At 60.6% G+C, this 16,868-nt stretch overlaps 1 protein-coding gene and 1 pseudogene across 2 annotated transcripts; one reads left to right on the forward strand and one right to left on the reverse strand.

Annotated features, from left to right (window-relative positions):
• Positions 1-1,391: 1,391 nt before the first annotated feature.
• Positions 1,392-6,208, reverse strand: TLCD2 (TLC domain containing 2). Its single transcript, XM_087955581.1, is given in 5 exon segments — positions 1,392-2,742; positions 3,978-4,060; positions 5,765-5,847; positions 5,933-6,005; positions 6,008-6,208. Coding segments are annotated over 5 exon segments (690 nt in total). The 5' UTR covers positions 6,105-6,208; the 3' UTR covers positions 1,392-2,388.
• Positions 6,209-9,829: 3,621 nt separating this feature from the next.
• LOC113426569 (apoptosis-inducing factor 3-like) lies at positions 9,830-15,669 on the forward strand (annotated as a pseudogene). The gene is made up of 15 exons (XR_015747468.1): positions 9,830-10,055; positions 10,351-10,460; positions 11,569-11,613; positions 11,698-11,779; positions 11,881-11,993; positions 12,386-12,481; positions 12,855-12,987; positions 13,069-13,164; positions 13,300-13,417; positions 13,795-13,869; positions 13,940-14,003; positions 14,370-14,446; positions 14,509-14,727; positions 15,033-15,395; positions 15,500-15,669. The product of XR_015747468.1 is annotated as an apoptosis-inducing factor 3-like (transcript).
• Positions 15,670-16,868: the final 1,199 nt, after the last annotated feature.

Here is a 16,868-nt window from a genome sequence, read left to right on the forward strand (position 1 = left end):
CAAAGATTTTCATAACTACAGATTAATTAACAGATGAGGGAATAGAAGGGGAACTCATCAAATTTGCAGATGACACTAAGCTGGCAGGAATAGCCAACACCCTAGAAGATGATAGGCTCAGGATCCAGATGGATCTCAACAGACTTGAACACTGGGTTTCGTCTAACAAAATGAAATTCAACATAGAGAAAATCACGTGAAGCATCAGTGTTGCTTTATAAAAGCATTAGTAAGGTCACTCCTGGAATACTGCAACCAATTTTGGTCACCACTACAAAAAAGGATTGAGACTTTGGGAAAAGTTCAGAGAAGAGCAACTAAGATGACCAAAGGCCTGGAGATGAAAACATATGAAGAATGGCTGCAGAATTTGGGTTTGGCTAGTCTAAAGAAAAGGAGAATTATGGGTGACATGGTAGCAGTATTCCAGTATTTGAAGGGCTGCCACAAAGAAGAAGGGGGGGTCAAATTCTTCAGAGCACCAGAGGGCAGGACAAACAATGGACTGAAACTAATTAAGGAGAGAAGCAACCTGAATCGAGAAACTTCCTAACAATGAAACCAGTGGAATAGCTTGCTTTCAGAAGTGGATGCTTCATCACTAGAGCTGTTAAGAAGAGACTGGACAGCAGGGGTGGGTTTCTACCTGTTCTCTCCAGCACCTCTGTAGAACCGGTAGCTCTGAAGAGCAGCAGACATGGAACTGGTTTTGCCCACCTGGGCTCTTACCTGACCTTTATTGCCTGATTTTTTCAACTTCAGCTGCCATGTGAGGCACAGCTGCAGTTAAAAAAGCAGGAAAAAAGGGCTTGTTCAAAGGCTGCTTCTCTGCACACAGTGTGCTGATGACGATTTACAGGCTCGCGCCAGCAGCGTGCAGGGAAGCACGTTGTAAATCACCGAACTGGTAGTTTACCCTGTTGGATCCCACCCCTGCTGGACAGCCATTCCGTCAGCCAGAAAACTACCAACAGTTTCATTGTAAAAAGTATCCGGCCAATAAAGGAAACTATTTGTAGCTCAGGTGTTGAACTCTTGGTGCCTTTGAGTTCAAGTGTTGCTTGCAGACATAACATCATCCGCATGAATGAGTGTGGGGTCTGATCACTGTGTATATATGGCAGCTGGCCCTGCCAGTGTTGGGGGAGGTTTGGTTTTCTCCTGGCAGAACATACTAATGTCCATCTGGGGACATCTGCCACCTCTCCTTTGGGAGCTGTATCATCCGTGCACATCGCCCCTTCTGTTCGTATGGATGGTGCAAACTCCATAAGGTTCCCACCCTGGGCAGCCGCTTTGCCTTCTGACTCCTGGCTTTTGGGATCAAAGACTTCCCCTCTGCAAACCTCAGCGGCTCTGCCTGCCTGCCAAGCAGGGCCAAAAAATTAGCGTTCACTAAAGTTTCTTTATTATTGTGCACACACATCTAGTAACATCTTGTTACACAAAGAAAACAAACCACATAACTTTTGTAATCTCAGGTTTAGAGATAATTACTCGGCACTTAGTGGGCGAAAGGCACTGGCACTTGGCATCAGGGCGGCAGTTCCAGGGACGGGCCCGGGAATTTAGCCCCTGGCTCCATTGGGGAAGCCAGAAGGAAGAGCAGAGGCTGACAGCAGCGAACCTGCCTGAATAGCCCTGGGATGCTGCTTTCCTTGGCTCAGGGGGAAGTGGGGGGGCTGCAGGGGCTGCTTGTAACTCTCGGGAGGGAAGAGAGGAGGAATTGCAGCGTGACGTGATAACCTCCAGCAAAACCCCAGAGGCCGTGAGCTGTGTGCTGCTTTTTCATGCTGACTCCCAAGGCCCGGGTCTGTTTGGGTCCCTTTTGTACCAGCGCTGGTGAAATCTACCTACAGAGCATTGGCAATCAAAACCTGGCCAAACTGAAGGGTAGCAGCTCCCGGGGAGGCTCCTTAGGAGGTGCTCTTCTCCAGAGAGCCTCTGCCATGGGCGTCAGGGAGGGGCAGGGGAGACCGTCTCTCTGCCATGCCCTTCCACGTCCTGGCAGCGTCTCAGGTATTGCCACGGGACAGGGATGGAAGGGAAGGGGTGAGGCTAAGAGCACCTGTTCCCAGGAGGCTCACCTTGCTCAGCTAAACATACCAGAAGGAAACATCAGGACACAGAGGCACCAGGCGAAGTCATTTCAATAAGCCCCCTCCCTCCCGGAAGGCAAAGCGAAGCCCACCATGCCGTCTGATCATTGCTCCCAGCCTTCCCGCCAAACAGCACCATGACCCTGTTCCACGGGGCTCTCCGGAAAGGCTGACCCTGCTCCCGTCTCTGCATCGCTCGGCAGCAGGGGGGCTCCCGAGAAGCTGGGGAAACCCCCCTCCCTCTGCCTGCTTGGCCGCTCTCCCTTCCCCTGGTGCTGGCAGGGGGCTGCTACTTGTGGGACGGGAGGAAGTCGCTGCGTAGCAGGCGGTAGAAGAGGACAACGTTGATGGGCAGCATGATGGCCATGCCCACTGTGCCCATGGCATAGGGGACCGCCGGGACGTTCTCCCCGTTTAGGGCCAGCCAGCGGCTCATCCAGGCCAAGATCAGGATACGGAACACCAGGTAGGTACCAAGGTTGACGAGGCTGGCAAGGCGGAAGGAGGCAGTGTTGACCAAGCCAGCCATCCTCAGGATCGTCCGCAGGTGTAGGAAGATGGAGTTGATCTCTACGAGCAGAGCCACCATAGCGAAACCCACAAAGCGACGAACCAGGAAGGCAAAGCCAAAACAAACAATCACCTGGAAGAGAGCAAGGCTGAGCCGGCTCTTCCCCGGTGCGTCCTGCCCTTGACCCCCCTCCCCACGCAAGTGGCAGGAATCCAGCTGCAGCAGGCAGGAGCCGCCTCCTGCTCTTGCTCATCCCCGCCAAAAGCAGCCGGCAGCTCTTGGGGGGCTCCTGCTGGCACCGCCTGCCCCCCCAGCTGTTCCGAGGGGCAGATCACGGCCTGATCCACGGACCAGGCCAGGCCCCAGGCTTCTGTTCTGCCCCCACAGGCCTCAGGAAACGGGCTCCATGGCGGACAGATGAGGCTGCAGTCAAGGCTTCATGTCCACGGCCCCTCCCCCCCACCCCCTCCCCCACCCCACCTCCTCTTCGGCCGAGACCTCTGTCCAATTTCTGTAACTGATGGAAAGCACCCCCGGTTCCCCCATGCACCCCCACCTCTTAGCCCCGCCCCGAGAGGCAGCTACTTGCAGGAGGGGGCAGGCAAGCCCTCCGTTGACGGGAGTCCATTCAAAGCATCCTTTGCTTAGGACTGGACTCTCCTTGAACAGCTCCTGCAGAATTAGGCCGTTCCCCCTCCCCCCCCTTGCAAGATGGGCTTAAGGCGGGTTGCAAGGAGGTCAGCTGCTTCAGCTGGAAGCCAATGTCAGCCTCTGCTAAAGTTAATTCTGATGTGGTCACCCCAGAGATCAGGAGAGAGATGGCTTCTCCCTCCTGAGGCTCCCTTCCTGGAGGAGTCCCAGGTGGCCCTTGGCCAGGTGCCATGAAGGCACCCCCTCCACAGGCTCAGAGGCCCTTCGGCCTTCATGTCCCCTCTCCTGAACAGAGACCGAGGGTTGACACCCCAGCCCACATGAACTATAGCAAGAGGAAGGCGATTCCGTCCTCCTTGCTATAGCCCAGCCTGCCTGGTCAGAAGGCCCCTTGGCAGCTGAAACTCAGCCTGGACCCCCGTGGCCTGGCAAGGGCTTGGCCTCTTGCCCTTTGGGCTAGCAGACCAGGTCAGGGCCAGGGGTGTTGGAGACCCCTACAGGGTCACCCTTGCTAGGGCCATGAGTCCCATGCTCCTCCTTGTTCAGCGAAGAGGACAAATCCCTCTCCTGCCCCCCCGGAGGAGCCCAGGCCAAGCCAGAAGAGGCCTCTCGGCCAGCTCACCTGGCCACAGGCATCCTGCCCCCTCAGAGCTTGGCTGCTCCTCCAAAACTCGCCCTTGCCCGGAACAGCTACGTGAGCCACATCAGCAACTCACCACAAAGTGATGGAAGAGCAGCTCCCAACATTTCTGAAGCTTCTGGTTACATATCATGTCCAAGAAGTCCTGCACAAAATACCCTGTGGAAGAAGAGACGTCCCATCAACCTGCAGCAGATTCACGAGCCCTAGAAGCCAATCCTATTTGGTGCATTGTGAAAGAATAGCCTAATGATGCTTAATTTTTGTGGAGTTGTAAAATCATCACCTTGAATTCAGGAAAAGAAGCCCCTCAAATGTAGCAACAGCCTGCATTTCCCCCCTTTTCTAAAAGGTTTTGTTTCTATGCAGTTTTAAATCATTCCTTGGAACGGAAAAATAACCACCTGTTTTTAAACTTAGCAGCCTCAGAGCGATTAACTTAATCCTAACCCCAAACATAATCCTATAGGGATTCAAATACCTTTTGTAACAGTTAAAGACATGCAAATTTTAACTTGAAGCTAGACAAGTTTGCATTAGCACAAATACATTTGTCAGTTTGTAAACATTTTGAAACATCACCTTAATGAAGTTTTATTCCACCTGGTTCCAACAAAAGCCAGGAAAGTTTAATTAGAAACCAAATATACACAAGCAGCCACCAACCCAGCATCAGGCCCCCAACAACTTGTTGGACTGGACATGCCAGAGGCAGATTCTGGCTTTACTGCTAGAAATGTCCATTCGTAGGTGGTCATTTTACCGGCTTAAAGAACGCAACGGTGTTGTCACTGGGCTAACGAAAGGGAGGTGTGGGAAAGGCTGCACGGAAAACTTTTAAACAGCAAAAGAGGCTCTCAGCAAACCTCCTGGGATGAATCGCCTCTGCTTTGAACAGCAGGAAAACCGGGCTCTTCAGGGGGCCTCTTCCCACCCACCCACATGTCCGCCCACCCACCCCACTACTGCCAGCACTCTTGAGCCATGTCTGGCTCAGCTGATTGGTGTGTGTGTGTGTGTGTGTGTGTGTGTGAGAGAGAGAGAGAGAGAGAGATCACCGCCTTCAGCATCTGGGGGCCAGCAGAGGCTGAGCGACAGTTGGGACTGACTCCCTGGGAATTCGTGTGCAACACCAGAGACAGGGGCGGCAGACTGAAGTCACCGCTCTGGCTATCCCTCCTCACTCAACCAGACCCAGATCCAGCCTCCAACCGGGAAGAGCAATTGGTGGCTTAGCCGCACCCGCACCCCCTACCTGCTGTTCTGGAGGAGTCTTTCCCCACCTGCCCCTCCAGGTGTTATCTAGAACTCCTGGGAACTGCCGTCCAACCCGCCTGAAGGAGTAGACTTTACGGAACGACGATCCTTTTCGGCCGTTTCTTTGCCGCTTTTCTTTGGGTGGGGCGTTAGGGAGCCCAGAGGAACGAAGGGGAGACTCCCGGGGGAAGGGGAAGGGGCCCTCCAGGCAGCAGCGGCTGCCACGGAGCAGGAAAATAGAGCGATTGTGTGCCCCAGTGGTCACATGCAAGGAAGGGAACGGCGAGGGGCTCGCCTGGCACCAGTTCCCTCAGCCAGATGCCAGCACAGAAACGTGGAGGAGGCTGCTCTCCAGGGCAGGCAACAGGCAGCTGGGCTGACACCCCCCCCCCCCATCCAGCGGGAGAAAAGAGGGGTGCGACTTGCCACAGAGTCCCGGGCGCTTCCCAGCTTTAGTTCTATCCCTGCATCGCAGGAGCCCTTTCAAGCAGCCCGAAGCTAAACGGCGGCAGCGGCGCTCCCCTTTCTTGCTTCCCGCCCTGCCCTGCTCTTCCCGGGCGGGGGGGCGGCTGGTCGGGGAAGGGTCTGGGACAGGAGAGCACTTACCGATGGAGATCCCCAGGAGGCAGTGCGCGGAGGGCGAGAACTGGTCGATGAGATCCTCGCCCATCGCGGGGTAGAAGTAGAACCTGCGGGCGGGCAAAGGGGGCTCGGTAAGGGCTCGCCCGGCGCGTTTCCGTCTGCCCGCCCAGACCTCGACCCCCACCCACCCACCCGAGGAGGGCCCAGGAGCCGCTCAGCAGGCTGTGGGCAAGCGAAGTCCAAATGTTGCGCCACTTCCATCGGAAAGGCGGCTCCGGGAGGGCGGCGGCACCAGGCGCTCCAGGACGGTGTTGAGCAGCCAAAAGGCGCCCCCCGAGCCTCCCGGCAGCAGCAGCAAGTCCATCGCGGGGCTGCCTGAGCCCCGGCCCCGCCACTCGCCGTCGCCCGGGCGAAGCGCAGCAAGCTCGAGGGCAGCCGAGAGCCAAGAGCGCGGAGGGCCGGGCGGGAAAGGGGCAACCACGGAGCGGGGGAGCCGCGGGCTGTGACGGCAGACAAACCGTCCCCTGGCGGCGGCCGCCGTTGGCTCTGCGGCCGCCCCGTCTCCAAGGCGACGCCTCCCTGCTCGGACAGAGAGCCCGGCTCGGCCCTGGTCCCCCGGGAGGCCGCCCAGCCCCTCCCGCAGCGCCGCCTGAGGAGCTCCGGCAACCGCGAAGTCACGGAGGGCGGGGGCGGCGGCCTGGACTTCAGCGGCCCTTCCGAAAGCCCGACCCGGCCTTAGGCACCGCCGCTTGCCAACCCTCGTGACGTTGCGGGGCGGGCAGTGCCGGACCTGCGGGATAGGCGGGTGGCCTTCGGGGCGCGAAGACACCGGAGCCTGCAGGGGACGGGACCGCCTCTGCTGGAAGCGCCACTTTCGGGATTCCAGGAGGAGAAACGCTTTGCGCGGCTGGGAATCCGCCTACTTAGCGGGAGCTCTACCCAAAAGGGGGCCCGGGACTGCAGGCGGCGACTCACCCCAGAGCAAGCGGGTGTTGCCCCCACCCCCCCGTGCTCTCCGGGGAGCGCCGGGCCGTGAGCGCCGCCCCAGCCCGCGCGGCCGCCCGACGCCTTTCGGCTGCCGCTTGGAATCCGGGAGAGCTTCACTTGTTGGCCTCAGTCCTGGTTGCTCTTCCCCGCTCGGAGGCTCGTGCGAATCTGGCCAGCGCAGAAGCCCAGAAAAGGGGGAAGCGCTGCCCGAAGGGGCCTGGCCCCCCGAAACAGGTGGCGGGGCCCGGACGGAGATCCTCCGAGCTTCGCTCGAGCGCAGCGCCAGGTCCTCTCCTCGCCTGTTTCTGCGGTGCAGCCCCTGCAATTTCTGGTTCGCGGGGTGGGGAGAACCCCAGCGCTGCCCCCCCTCGGCTGCGAATCACCAGGATTCTCGCCTACGGAGTCGGGCGGCTTATAAATGCCTAAAGAAATGCAGGCCGCCCACTTCGGGCAAGTTCGGAGGCGGCGCCAGGTTGGATGGGCGATGAATGGCCGGGCCGCTTGGCAGGCGCCTCCCGTCCAGTCTTTTTTCTTCCGAGACGCCGCCGCTCTGTATCTGATGGCAGCACCGCCAAGCCCCGGTGAGTCTGGGCTCCTGGGGGCGGCTGCTCTGAGGAGGGGGCCAGGGGCTGGCTACGGGGGCGGGGAGTCTTGGCTGCCGGCGCACAGGTCAGCCTTGGCTGGGGGGCGGACGCCGGGCGGGCCAGGACGCCGAAGCAGAAGCCCCCGGCTTTCGAGGCTGAAAGCCCCCTCCCCGGAGGTCGTGACTTGGCGCCGGGCTTTTATCTCATTCTTCCTTGGGCTCCAAGGGGCGAATTTCCCCCAACCTACTTGGCGACCACCCTGTGAGAAACGGTCAGCTGAAAGGCTGTGGGGTCCAGTCCCGGAAGGCTCGTTGCCTGATTCTCGCGGCCTTTGGGGAAAGGGGACACAGCACGGAGCGGGATCGCTTTCCGCCTTGCTTTCTGCTCTGTCCCGCCCGCTTTCGCTTCCGTTCGGGGCTCCGTCCAACCACTGGGGCAGCCATTAACCCTGCACGAGGGGCCGCCCTAGGTGGGCCCACCAAGTCACCCCCCCCCTCACCCGCCCTGCCTTTGGCAAGAGAAAGCAGCAACCCTCCTTCGGCTCCGTCCTGCCAGATCCTGGACTCGCAAAGGCGTCACCCCCCCCAGCTCGGTTGCACTGTAACATAACATAACATAAATTGCCCACCCCCGAATTCCCAGCCTGGAAAACTTGTCTGGCTGGGAATCACGGGAGGGCGCATCAGGCTTAGGGAGGGTGGTCCGGATCTTCTTGCGTTTGCTTGAAGTGAAGTGGATAATTCTTCCCCGCGGGGCCGGGGGACGTCGCGGGTTGTAGCCAGTAAAGAGGCAACCAGAGGGGAGAGGCTGGCGACTTGGGCGGGGCTGGGAAAAATGAGGCTACTTTACAGAAGGACGCGCACCTTTTCCCAGGGCCAGGAGCACTTTCGCGGGGTGGGGGAGACTCCAAACACATTTGAGTCTATTCGCTTTGCATTTCAGTTTGATTTCAGTTCAGGTTTCCCATAAGGCATCTGTTGAGATCGTCTCATCACCACAGAGAGCCAGGAGGCCGTGAATTCTGCTCTCGGGAAGCCAGACGTGGGCCAGTCCTTCTCTCTCATCCCTGGAGAAGGTGGGGGTGGGGGGGACACCAAAAGACAAGCCAGACCCCCAAACTCTTCCCTCATTTCTCAAAGTGGGGGCAGGGCAGGGGAGTGAGCATGATAGAGATTCAAGCAATGACGTGTGTGTGTGTGTGTGTGTGTGTGTGCACGCGCCTCTGGCAGTGTGTGGCTGAAAGATTTTGCCTGGCCCTCGTCAAGGGTCAGGCAGCCTTGCAGGCATTCATTCAGTTGCCTCTTGAGGTGATGGGCTGAGCCCAGCCGGCCTCAGGACTGACGGAGGCCTTGGCTGCGGTCCCAGGAGCATAGCCCCTTTTTCCTTCAGAAGCCCCACCAGCCAGACCCACCAACCTACCCAGGAAGCAGGGTTGCCCAGGTGGCACAGCTGGGCATGAACTCTCGGTCTCAGTTGCTGCGCTTGCAAAGGCAGCTCCTGCAGCTGCCCCAAGCAAAGCCCAGGTCCTCCCTTGGCAGCCAAGGAGGTTCCCAGCGGAGGAGCGCTTGGCAGCTGCCCCAGTGCCCAGCAGCTGCTTCTCAGCCTTTGGGTGCCAGCCCCAGGGGCAGAAAGAGTGGCTGGGTTTCCTGAGGAACCCCTCCTTGGCCAGAGCCTCTGCAGTCCTTCCAAGGCAGGGAAGGGAGGCGGGTGTTAGAGGGCCACCCCAATCTCCTCCTCCTGCCCCCTCTCTTTCCAGTCTCAGCCCAGAAGAAGGATGGTCACCCAGCATACCTGCCATGAAGACGAGCTCCATGACGGAGAGTGAGTCAGCATCTCTGAGGTCAGAACAGGGCTGACCCCTCTGCTTGGGTCCCCTCTTGTGCAGGAGCTGAGCCCAGCCTCCTGGCCAGTTGAGGGCAGCCTTTCCCGGGTCAGAGAGAGGCCCAGGCTGCCCTTAGGGCACACTCTTGCCCTGCCCTGGGACCTGCCCTTCCTGCTTCCTGGGTGGGTCTGGCTGGTGGGGCTTCCGAAGGAAAAAAGGGCTATGCTCCTGGGACCGCAGCCAAGGCCTCCGTCAGTCCCGAGGCCGGCTGGGCTCAGCCCGTCACCTCAAGAGGCCACTGAATGCCGGCAAGGCTGTCTGGCCCTTGACCAGGGCCTGGTTGTCCTTCAGAGCCTCCCTTGGGAGCTCAAAGGGGGCTTCCCTCCCTCCCTCCCACCCCGTGGAGCAGCTGACAATGGTTTCTGAATGGATGATCTGGGCCAGCCCCAGAACTGTGGCGTCTCTTCTGCAACCTCTGAGCTCCCAAGGCAGCCCTGCTGGGCCTTGTGGGAGGAGGGCGGGGGTCTCAGCCAGGGCTTCCTCTTGGTTAAGGTGGGGGGGAGGACCGCTGTTTCCTAGCCATGTGTGAAATGGGTGTCCTTTGGCCCATTCCCAAGAGGGCCCTTTCTTGCTTTCACAGGGAAGCTGGGGGGGAGGGGGGGGAGAGGCTTCCAACCAGGGGCAGGGGGACTCTGCTGTTATCACCAGCACTTCCTCCAATTCCAATCCGGCGGGGGTGGGTGGGGGGTGGGCGCCTCCTAGCCTAGCACGGGCTCCTTGAGCCAAGGCTCTTCTGCACCTCCTTGGTGCAGGATGCGGGAAGTCGAGGGGGCTGGATACCCGGTGCTGCTGGCGAGGGAAGGCCTGAACATCCGAGCGCTGGGCGGCCGATGCCCACATGCCGGAGCCGCCCTCTGCAAAGGTGAGCCCTCCCCCATCACCACCTGCATGCAGCCTCCTCCAGGCTGGGAACAAGGGAGGGGTCTGGTGGGTCCCTTGCCATACTGAGCCAAGGCCCGGCTTTCGGGTGTCCTGGATCCAGGCTCTGCTCCTGGTGTGGGGCTGCTCCCTTTCCGCCCTGCCCCTCTGGCACCCGCTGAGGCCCTCTGCCCCTTGCTGCCAAGGGCTGGTGCCCGCAGCTGCCTCCAGGGGCCTCATGTGCTCCGGTTTCTCAGCGGGCCCTGCCTCTCTCGTGGGTCTCTTTTTCTGGGTTTCAGGCTACTTGGCAAAGGGCCGGTTGCGCTGCCCCTGGCATGGTGCCTGCTTCTGCACCGAGACAGGTGACATTGAGGAATATCCCACCCTGGACTGTCTGCCTGTTTTCCAAGTAAGCTTCAACTCTGCCTCCCCCGCCCCGCCCCCCCAAGGGGAATGTATGGTCCCAGCTGCCAGAGGCTTCCATCCACTGCCTTGCGGGGCAGGGGGCGTCTTCTACAGCAGCCTCTCCAAGTCTCTTTTAATTGGGGGCAATAGAGGCTTCTGGAGCCCCTGACGGTGGGGAAGGAGCCCCCAGATTGTCCACTGCTGATCTATTAGGATCTGAGCAGCAGTGCAGCTCCTGCCAAAGCCGCCTGCCCTCTGGAGTGCGGCCCACAGGCCTAGGCCCACTGGGCTTGTAGGCCATCCCGGCCGGGTGCAACAGGCTGAGTTTGCCCCTCTTCCCACCCTGTGGGGCCACCCCACTGCTTTCCTTTCATCCCTTTGGCACGGCAGTCCCAGCTGGCACCCGCTCTGCATCCTGGGCAGAATAAGACGACCTTGCTGGGGTGGCCAGGATGCAGGCAGACTTTATTTATCGATATCCCACCTTTATAATAACTCAAGAGCAGATTTTATTTGATATCCCACCTTTATTATTTTTACAAATAACCCAAGGTAGAAAACATACCCAGTGCTCCTCCCTCCTATTTTCCCCACCGCAACAACCTTGTGAGGTGGGCTGGCCCAAGAGAGGGACTGGCCCAAAGCCACCCAGCCGGCTTTCATGCCTAAGGCAGGACTAGAACTCCTGGACTCCAGTTTTCTAACCTGATGCTTTAACCTCTAGACCAACTGGCTGTGGGCACAGCTGCTTTCCAGTTCAAGCACTCCTTGGCCAAGCTGGTGGGCAAAGCGCTTACAGAACGAGGGTGCTGGAGCCAATCCCACCCTTGTGGGAGGGGCTTTGTCACGGGGAGGGCCAGGACTGGCCAGCTCAGGGATCAGCAAGGCAGCTTGGCGGGGGTGGGGGGCGTGGAGACCCTCTGCCTTCCTGTCCTGGGCAGCAGGGAGGACCCTCTTGGGCTCCTGCTGAAAGGGGGGTCACTGCTTGGAGGTGGGGAGGTCTCAGAAGGGCCGTTGGGCAAAAGAGCTGCTTCCAGACTGCCAAGGGAGGGGCAAGGCTCCCTGCCAGTCTGGCACAGCCTCTCAGGGCAAATCCTTCCCTGTTGTGGCAGGTAACCGTGCAGGAGGGGCAGGTGCATATTTCAGCCAGGATGAAGGTAGGTGGTCCCTGCACCTGACACATAGCGGCCTGCAGGGCATCTTCCCCCCACCACGCCCAGCCCTGCTTCCCTCCCTGACAGGATCTGGAGAGCAGCCGCAGAGTGAAGCCCATGGCCCAAGAGTGCCAGCTGGATCCCCAGACGGTTCTGCTGCTGGGAGCCGGTGAGCCTTAGTCAGGGGTGGGGGGGGGGGCAGAGCCAGGCCGAGATCCAGGGACAGGCAAAGCCGGACTGCACCTCTTCCTCTCCCCCCACCCCCGCCAGGCCCGGCAGCCCTGACCTGCGCAGAAACCCTTCGGCAAGAGGGCTTCCCTGGCAGGATCATCATGGCCACCTGGGAGAACCACCTTCCCCACGACAGGACAAAGCTGACCCAGGTTTGGGCGGGGGAGGGGCTGACCTTGGCACGTGGGAGGGGCAGTGGGTTGAGCAGTGTGCGTGAGAGGGGGGGGGGCAAGGCGGTGGCTGCTGCTCAGAAGGGGAAGGGGACACCACCCCCGCCATTCTACTCTGGGGGTTAGGCATGAGCCTCAGGGCTTTGAAAGCAGCCTCGGGAGAGGAGGGGGCCGGCCCAAGAAAGCGGCAGGAGGTCCAGGAGGGGGACCCCTCCCCTCACAAGCCTCCAGAGCAGCCCTGCAGAGGGGTGGGGAGGGGAGGCTTTGAATTCCCCTCCTCTCCCCCTGGATGCTCCCGACTGCTGAAAGGGCCCCTAGGCCTGGGCATTGAGACACCCCCAACTCCCAGGTCCTGCTTCTCCTCCGCCTTCTAGGACTTGGGGGCCCCAGCGGAGAACCTCTATCTCCGAAGTCAGAGGTTCTTGGATGCCCACGACATTGAAGTCTGGAAGCAGAGCGAGGGGGGGTGTGTGTGGGGTTGGCACGACCTGACCTCCCCTCGGTGCTTGGTCCCCCGGCAAGCGGCCGTCTCGGCCTGCAGGGTCCGGAAGCTCAGTGGAGGAAACCACTCCACCGTGAAAGGCTCACTCCTGCACTGGGGAGGAAACCAACCTTTGGGAAGATCCTGCCCCTCCCCACTCATGGACCTCGGGTCAGCTCAGCAGCCCCCGGGCACGGGCCAGCACAGACCCCTGAGCGGGAGGAACGGGTCCCAGTGCTGGACCAGCCAGGCCTGCTTCGAGTCTGATGCTGGCTTGGGGCCAGCCTGGACGGGGGGAGAGGGTTTCACCTGGGCACCTGCCCAACCCCTGGGAATCCAGCATAGCTTTCATCTGTCTGCAGGTGGTCTCTCTGGATCCTGCAGGCAAAACGGCCCACTTCCGGGATGGGGCATCTCAGGCGTATAGCAACCTGCTGATCGCCACAGCAGCAGGTAAATGATGCCACCTGAAGTTTTGGCCCGGGGGAAGCAGAGGTCAACCCAGGTCTCACTGAGGGTACCAGGCGAGGGTCTGAGGGACTTCTCTCTTCTCTGGCCACCCCTCGGAAGCTCCAGAGAACAGCTGCATGCTCCTCACCCCTTAAGATGCCAACCGGATCCTGGCCTTGGCCCTGGGCAGGCCCGTAGTGATTGTAGGGGCCTCTTTCATTGGCATGGGATTCATCTGCACCCGTAGCTATGAACTGGAAGGGGTGGGGGCTACCCATCCCTCCCCCAGCCCCAGGACCCTCCCTCCCGACTTTTCATGCCAGCCTCCTCTCAGCTCCCGGCTTTCCTTCCCTGCAGGGATGGAGGAAGCAGCCAGCCTCGTCAGCAAAAGCAGCCCAGCTCCAGGTGGTGGAGAGAGAAGAGCTGCCTTACCTGCTGACCCTGGGGGGGTCAGGTGGGCACCGTGGCCATGCAGGTAGGGAAGGGCAAGCAATCCAACAGTGACGAGGGCTGCTCTCCGGTGGGGGGGGGGCAGGGGCACCTCCACACAGGCCGATCCTTGTAGCTGAGTTTAGGCAGCAAATCTTGGATGTTTTGCTGGAAAACCATCCGTAGCTCACTTTCCTTTATTGTAGCCCTCACAGAAAGCGTGCCGGAACAACGCAAACATTTCTCTTTCTTTGCTGGGCACAAGCCCCCATTTGGCTCCAGCGCTTCCAAGGCTGAGCACGGCCCCTTCTAGGTCTCCCCTCACCTGCAAACGAGCGGGGCTTCTCCGGGCAGCCCCGGAGGGGACATGACTGGATGCAGCAAGAACCATGCCTTCCTTCCTCTTTCTTCCCTCCCTCCCAGATGCTCCAAGCCCCCCAGGGAGTTCGTTTCCACGTGAAGACAGAGGTGGCCCAGATGCAGGGACAAGACGGGCAGGTATGGAAGCTGCCCAGAGTTCGAGCAGGGGAGGGGGGCTGCTGCATCTCCGCCTCTCATTCCCTCCCAGGTGACCAGCGTCCTTCTTAGCAACGGTTCTGTTCTCCCTGCAGACTTGGTGGTGGTGGGCATCGGTGAGTAGGCGGCGCTTTGGCACCATTTTCACACTAAAAGAGGCGGGGGAAAGCAGAGGGGAGGGGGAAGGGGAGGACGGGCACAAGGCAGGAGGAGCCGCTTCCAGATTTCCAATGGCCTGTGACCAGGATGGAACAGGGCCAGCATTTCCTCGTCTGGCCTCCAGGGGGAGCAGCAAAGGCTGGGGGCTCTGCTCCTGCCTCTGGGGCACCCAGAGGGGCTGCAGCTGGCCACATCTGGAGGATCAGGGTTTTTCTTGCAGCTGCCTTGTTAGCAAGGATGCCCCCATGTCCTTGGGGAGTGGGGCCTGCCCCCCGTGGTGAAACTGCCCTGCCCTGACAGGAGGCTCTGCTTCGGCTCCACAGGCGTCACTCCAAACACCCGCTTCCTCCAGGGGAGCTCCGTCAGGCTTGACCGAGGTGGTGCCGTCCTGGTGGACCTGGTAAGCGGGGGCACCCTGAGGGACCCCCTCCACACGCTGACAGTCTCTCTGCTCCCTTCCAGTTCAGGAAGACCAGCGCCGTCCGTCTTGGCTGCTGGGGACGTGGCCTCCTTCCCCGTAGCTCTGTCTGGTGGGAAGTCCACCTCCATCTACCACTGGCAGATCGCCAAGCCCACGGTACCCGCCCCCTTTCCAGCTGGATCTTGGCTGTGGGCCGGGGCGCACAACTGGCAGGAGCCAACCCCACCCCAGGGTGGAAAGGGCGGCAGAGGAGGAGCTGGGTCTGGCTGGCCCTGAACCAGCCCCAGGAGAAGCCCTGGGTGCCTCCTGGCCAGAAAGGGGCCAAAGTCGCCATTCTCTTGTCCTCAGTTTATTTCAGCGTGACCCCCAAGCAGCGAGGCAGGCTATTGGGGTGGGTGGGGGGGCTCTCTCTTCGGCAGCTCCTTCCCCTCCATCGGGGACCTGCAAAGAGGCCGCTTGGCTCAGAGCCACCCCCGGAGGGGCTGGACGAAGCTCCTGGGGAGGGGGGGATTGTCCAAGCGGGGCACTCAGCCTGCCCCGACCCTCTCGAGGGCAACCTGTGCAGGAGAGCGGGGGACAGCCGGGAGCCCTTTGGCCCCTGCCGCCCAGAGGGAGTGTGGGCTGGTTCCCCCATGTGTGGCACAGGGGACTCGGCTGAGCCCAGGGCTACACCCACCTGCCAGCCCTTCTGCATGGGCCCCGCTGGGTCCCTGACCCCGCCCCCCGGCCTCCTGAGCGCTAGGGACAGCCAGCGTCCTCGTCCCGCAAGGGGGGCAGACGGCCTGTCTCTTTCCTGCCCAGGACATGTGGCAGCCCTGAACATGTTGCACAGGCAGAAGCCGCTCCACACGGTGCCTTCTGGGCCAAGCCGCAGTCGAAGAGCATCCACTACGCAGGTACAGCCTGGAGGGCAGGTGGGGGGGGGATCGTCTGGATAGGCCAGTGAGATGTACAAGGTGCAAGCTCATCGGTCAGGGTGGCCTTCTGGAGCTGGACCTCTCCCCGCTCTTTCTCAGGCTACGGGCCGGGCAGACGGAGACGGTGATGCCGAAAGGTGAACTGGCTCAGGAGAGGTTCCTCCTTTTCTACCTCAGGTGAGCAGGACCCAGAGAGGCAAACCACCTACCTGGCTTTCAGGTTCAGGAGATAAGCAGGCTCTACGCAAGGGATCTTGGAGGGAGCTGGACGTCTCCCATTTGAATCCTCCTTCCTACTGGGAAGATGGTGACCTCCCTCCACCTGTTTGCCACAGTTGTGCCCAGGGGGGCAGAGGGGGAACCCGGCTTCAGTCTTCAGTCAGCATGATGGGGGAGGTTGGGGAGGAAGCAACTGCCCCTGTCACCCCCTTTGGGGTGCTCTGCACCCCTCCCCATCCCCAGTCGCCAGCCCCTGAGCTCTTCCTCGGCGGGGGCTCTGAGCCAAGCGGCCTCTTTGCAGGTCCCCGATGGAGGGGAAGGAGCTGCCGAAGAGAGAGCCCCCCACCCACCCCAATAGCCTGCCTCGCTGCTTGGGGGTCACGCTGAAATAAACTGAGGACAAGAGAATGGCGACTTTGGCCCCTTTCTTCTGAAACTGCAGCTGGGGCCCATTGACCACCAGCAGGCTTTTGGCTTTGCTCCGGCCTCCAGGCGGTATGGCAGCGCCTCCCAACCCGGAACCCTTCAGGCCGGTGGACTTTCACTCCCAGAACCTCCCAGCCAGCCACGTTGAAGTCCATACATCTTCAAGGCGGGGGGTTCAGACCCATGGCCCACTCAAGGTGGCCTCCGACTCCTTCCCCTCTGGAAGAGGCCCTTCTCCAGTCCTCTCTCTGTCCAGGAAGAGACTGGAAGCGTTGAGGACGAGGTCACCTCTGGGGGCTTCGGTTATTTAGGGCTGTGCTCCTGGGGAGGAGGGAGTCCCGCTGCAGGGCGAATTGGGGGCAGGATGGACCAGGAGCAGCAGAGCCCCCAACGGGGTGGGAGGGAAGGTTATGAAGGCTACGTTCCTTCCCGGCTTAGAAGGAAGGAAGCAGGGACCCTCCCCGCAAATCCCAGGCAGAGCCAGAACCCCGCAACTGCTGCAGCCCTCTCGGAGTTCTCCCTTGGACCACCAGCTTCCACAGCCCAGCAGTTCCATGCTCAGCCGGCAGAGGGAGTGGCCATCCTGGCATCGCTCTGCAGGGCTGGAGGGCACCAACTCAATGTCAGGGAAGCCTATCCTCTGCTTCCCCCCCCCCAAAGGTTGTCTGGGGACAGAGCGACTCAGGTGGGCCAGGGTCGCTTCTCTCTCCCCACAATGCAGCTCGCAGGCCTGCACCTTGGTCCGCCCCCCCCCCCACTGCTGGGCAGATGGGGAAACAGGATCACCACCCCCCTTTCCACTCAGCCCCACAGCGCAAAACCTGCCTCTTGCTGGGAAT

This window comes from Notechis scutatus, chromosome 1, assembly GCF_049901735.1.
Source record: "Notechis scutatus isolate UNSWTSFEM ecotype Mainland chromosome 1, rNotScu1.2, whole genome shotgun sequence".
In the NCBI taxonomy this organism is placed as follows: domain Eukaryota; kingdom Metazoa; phylum Chordata; class Lepidosauria; order Squamata; family Elapidae; genus Notechis; species Notechis scutatus.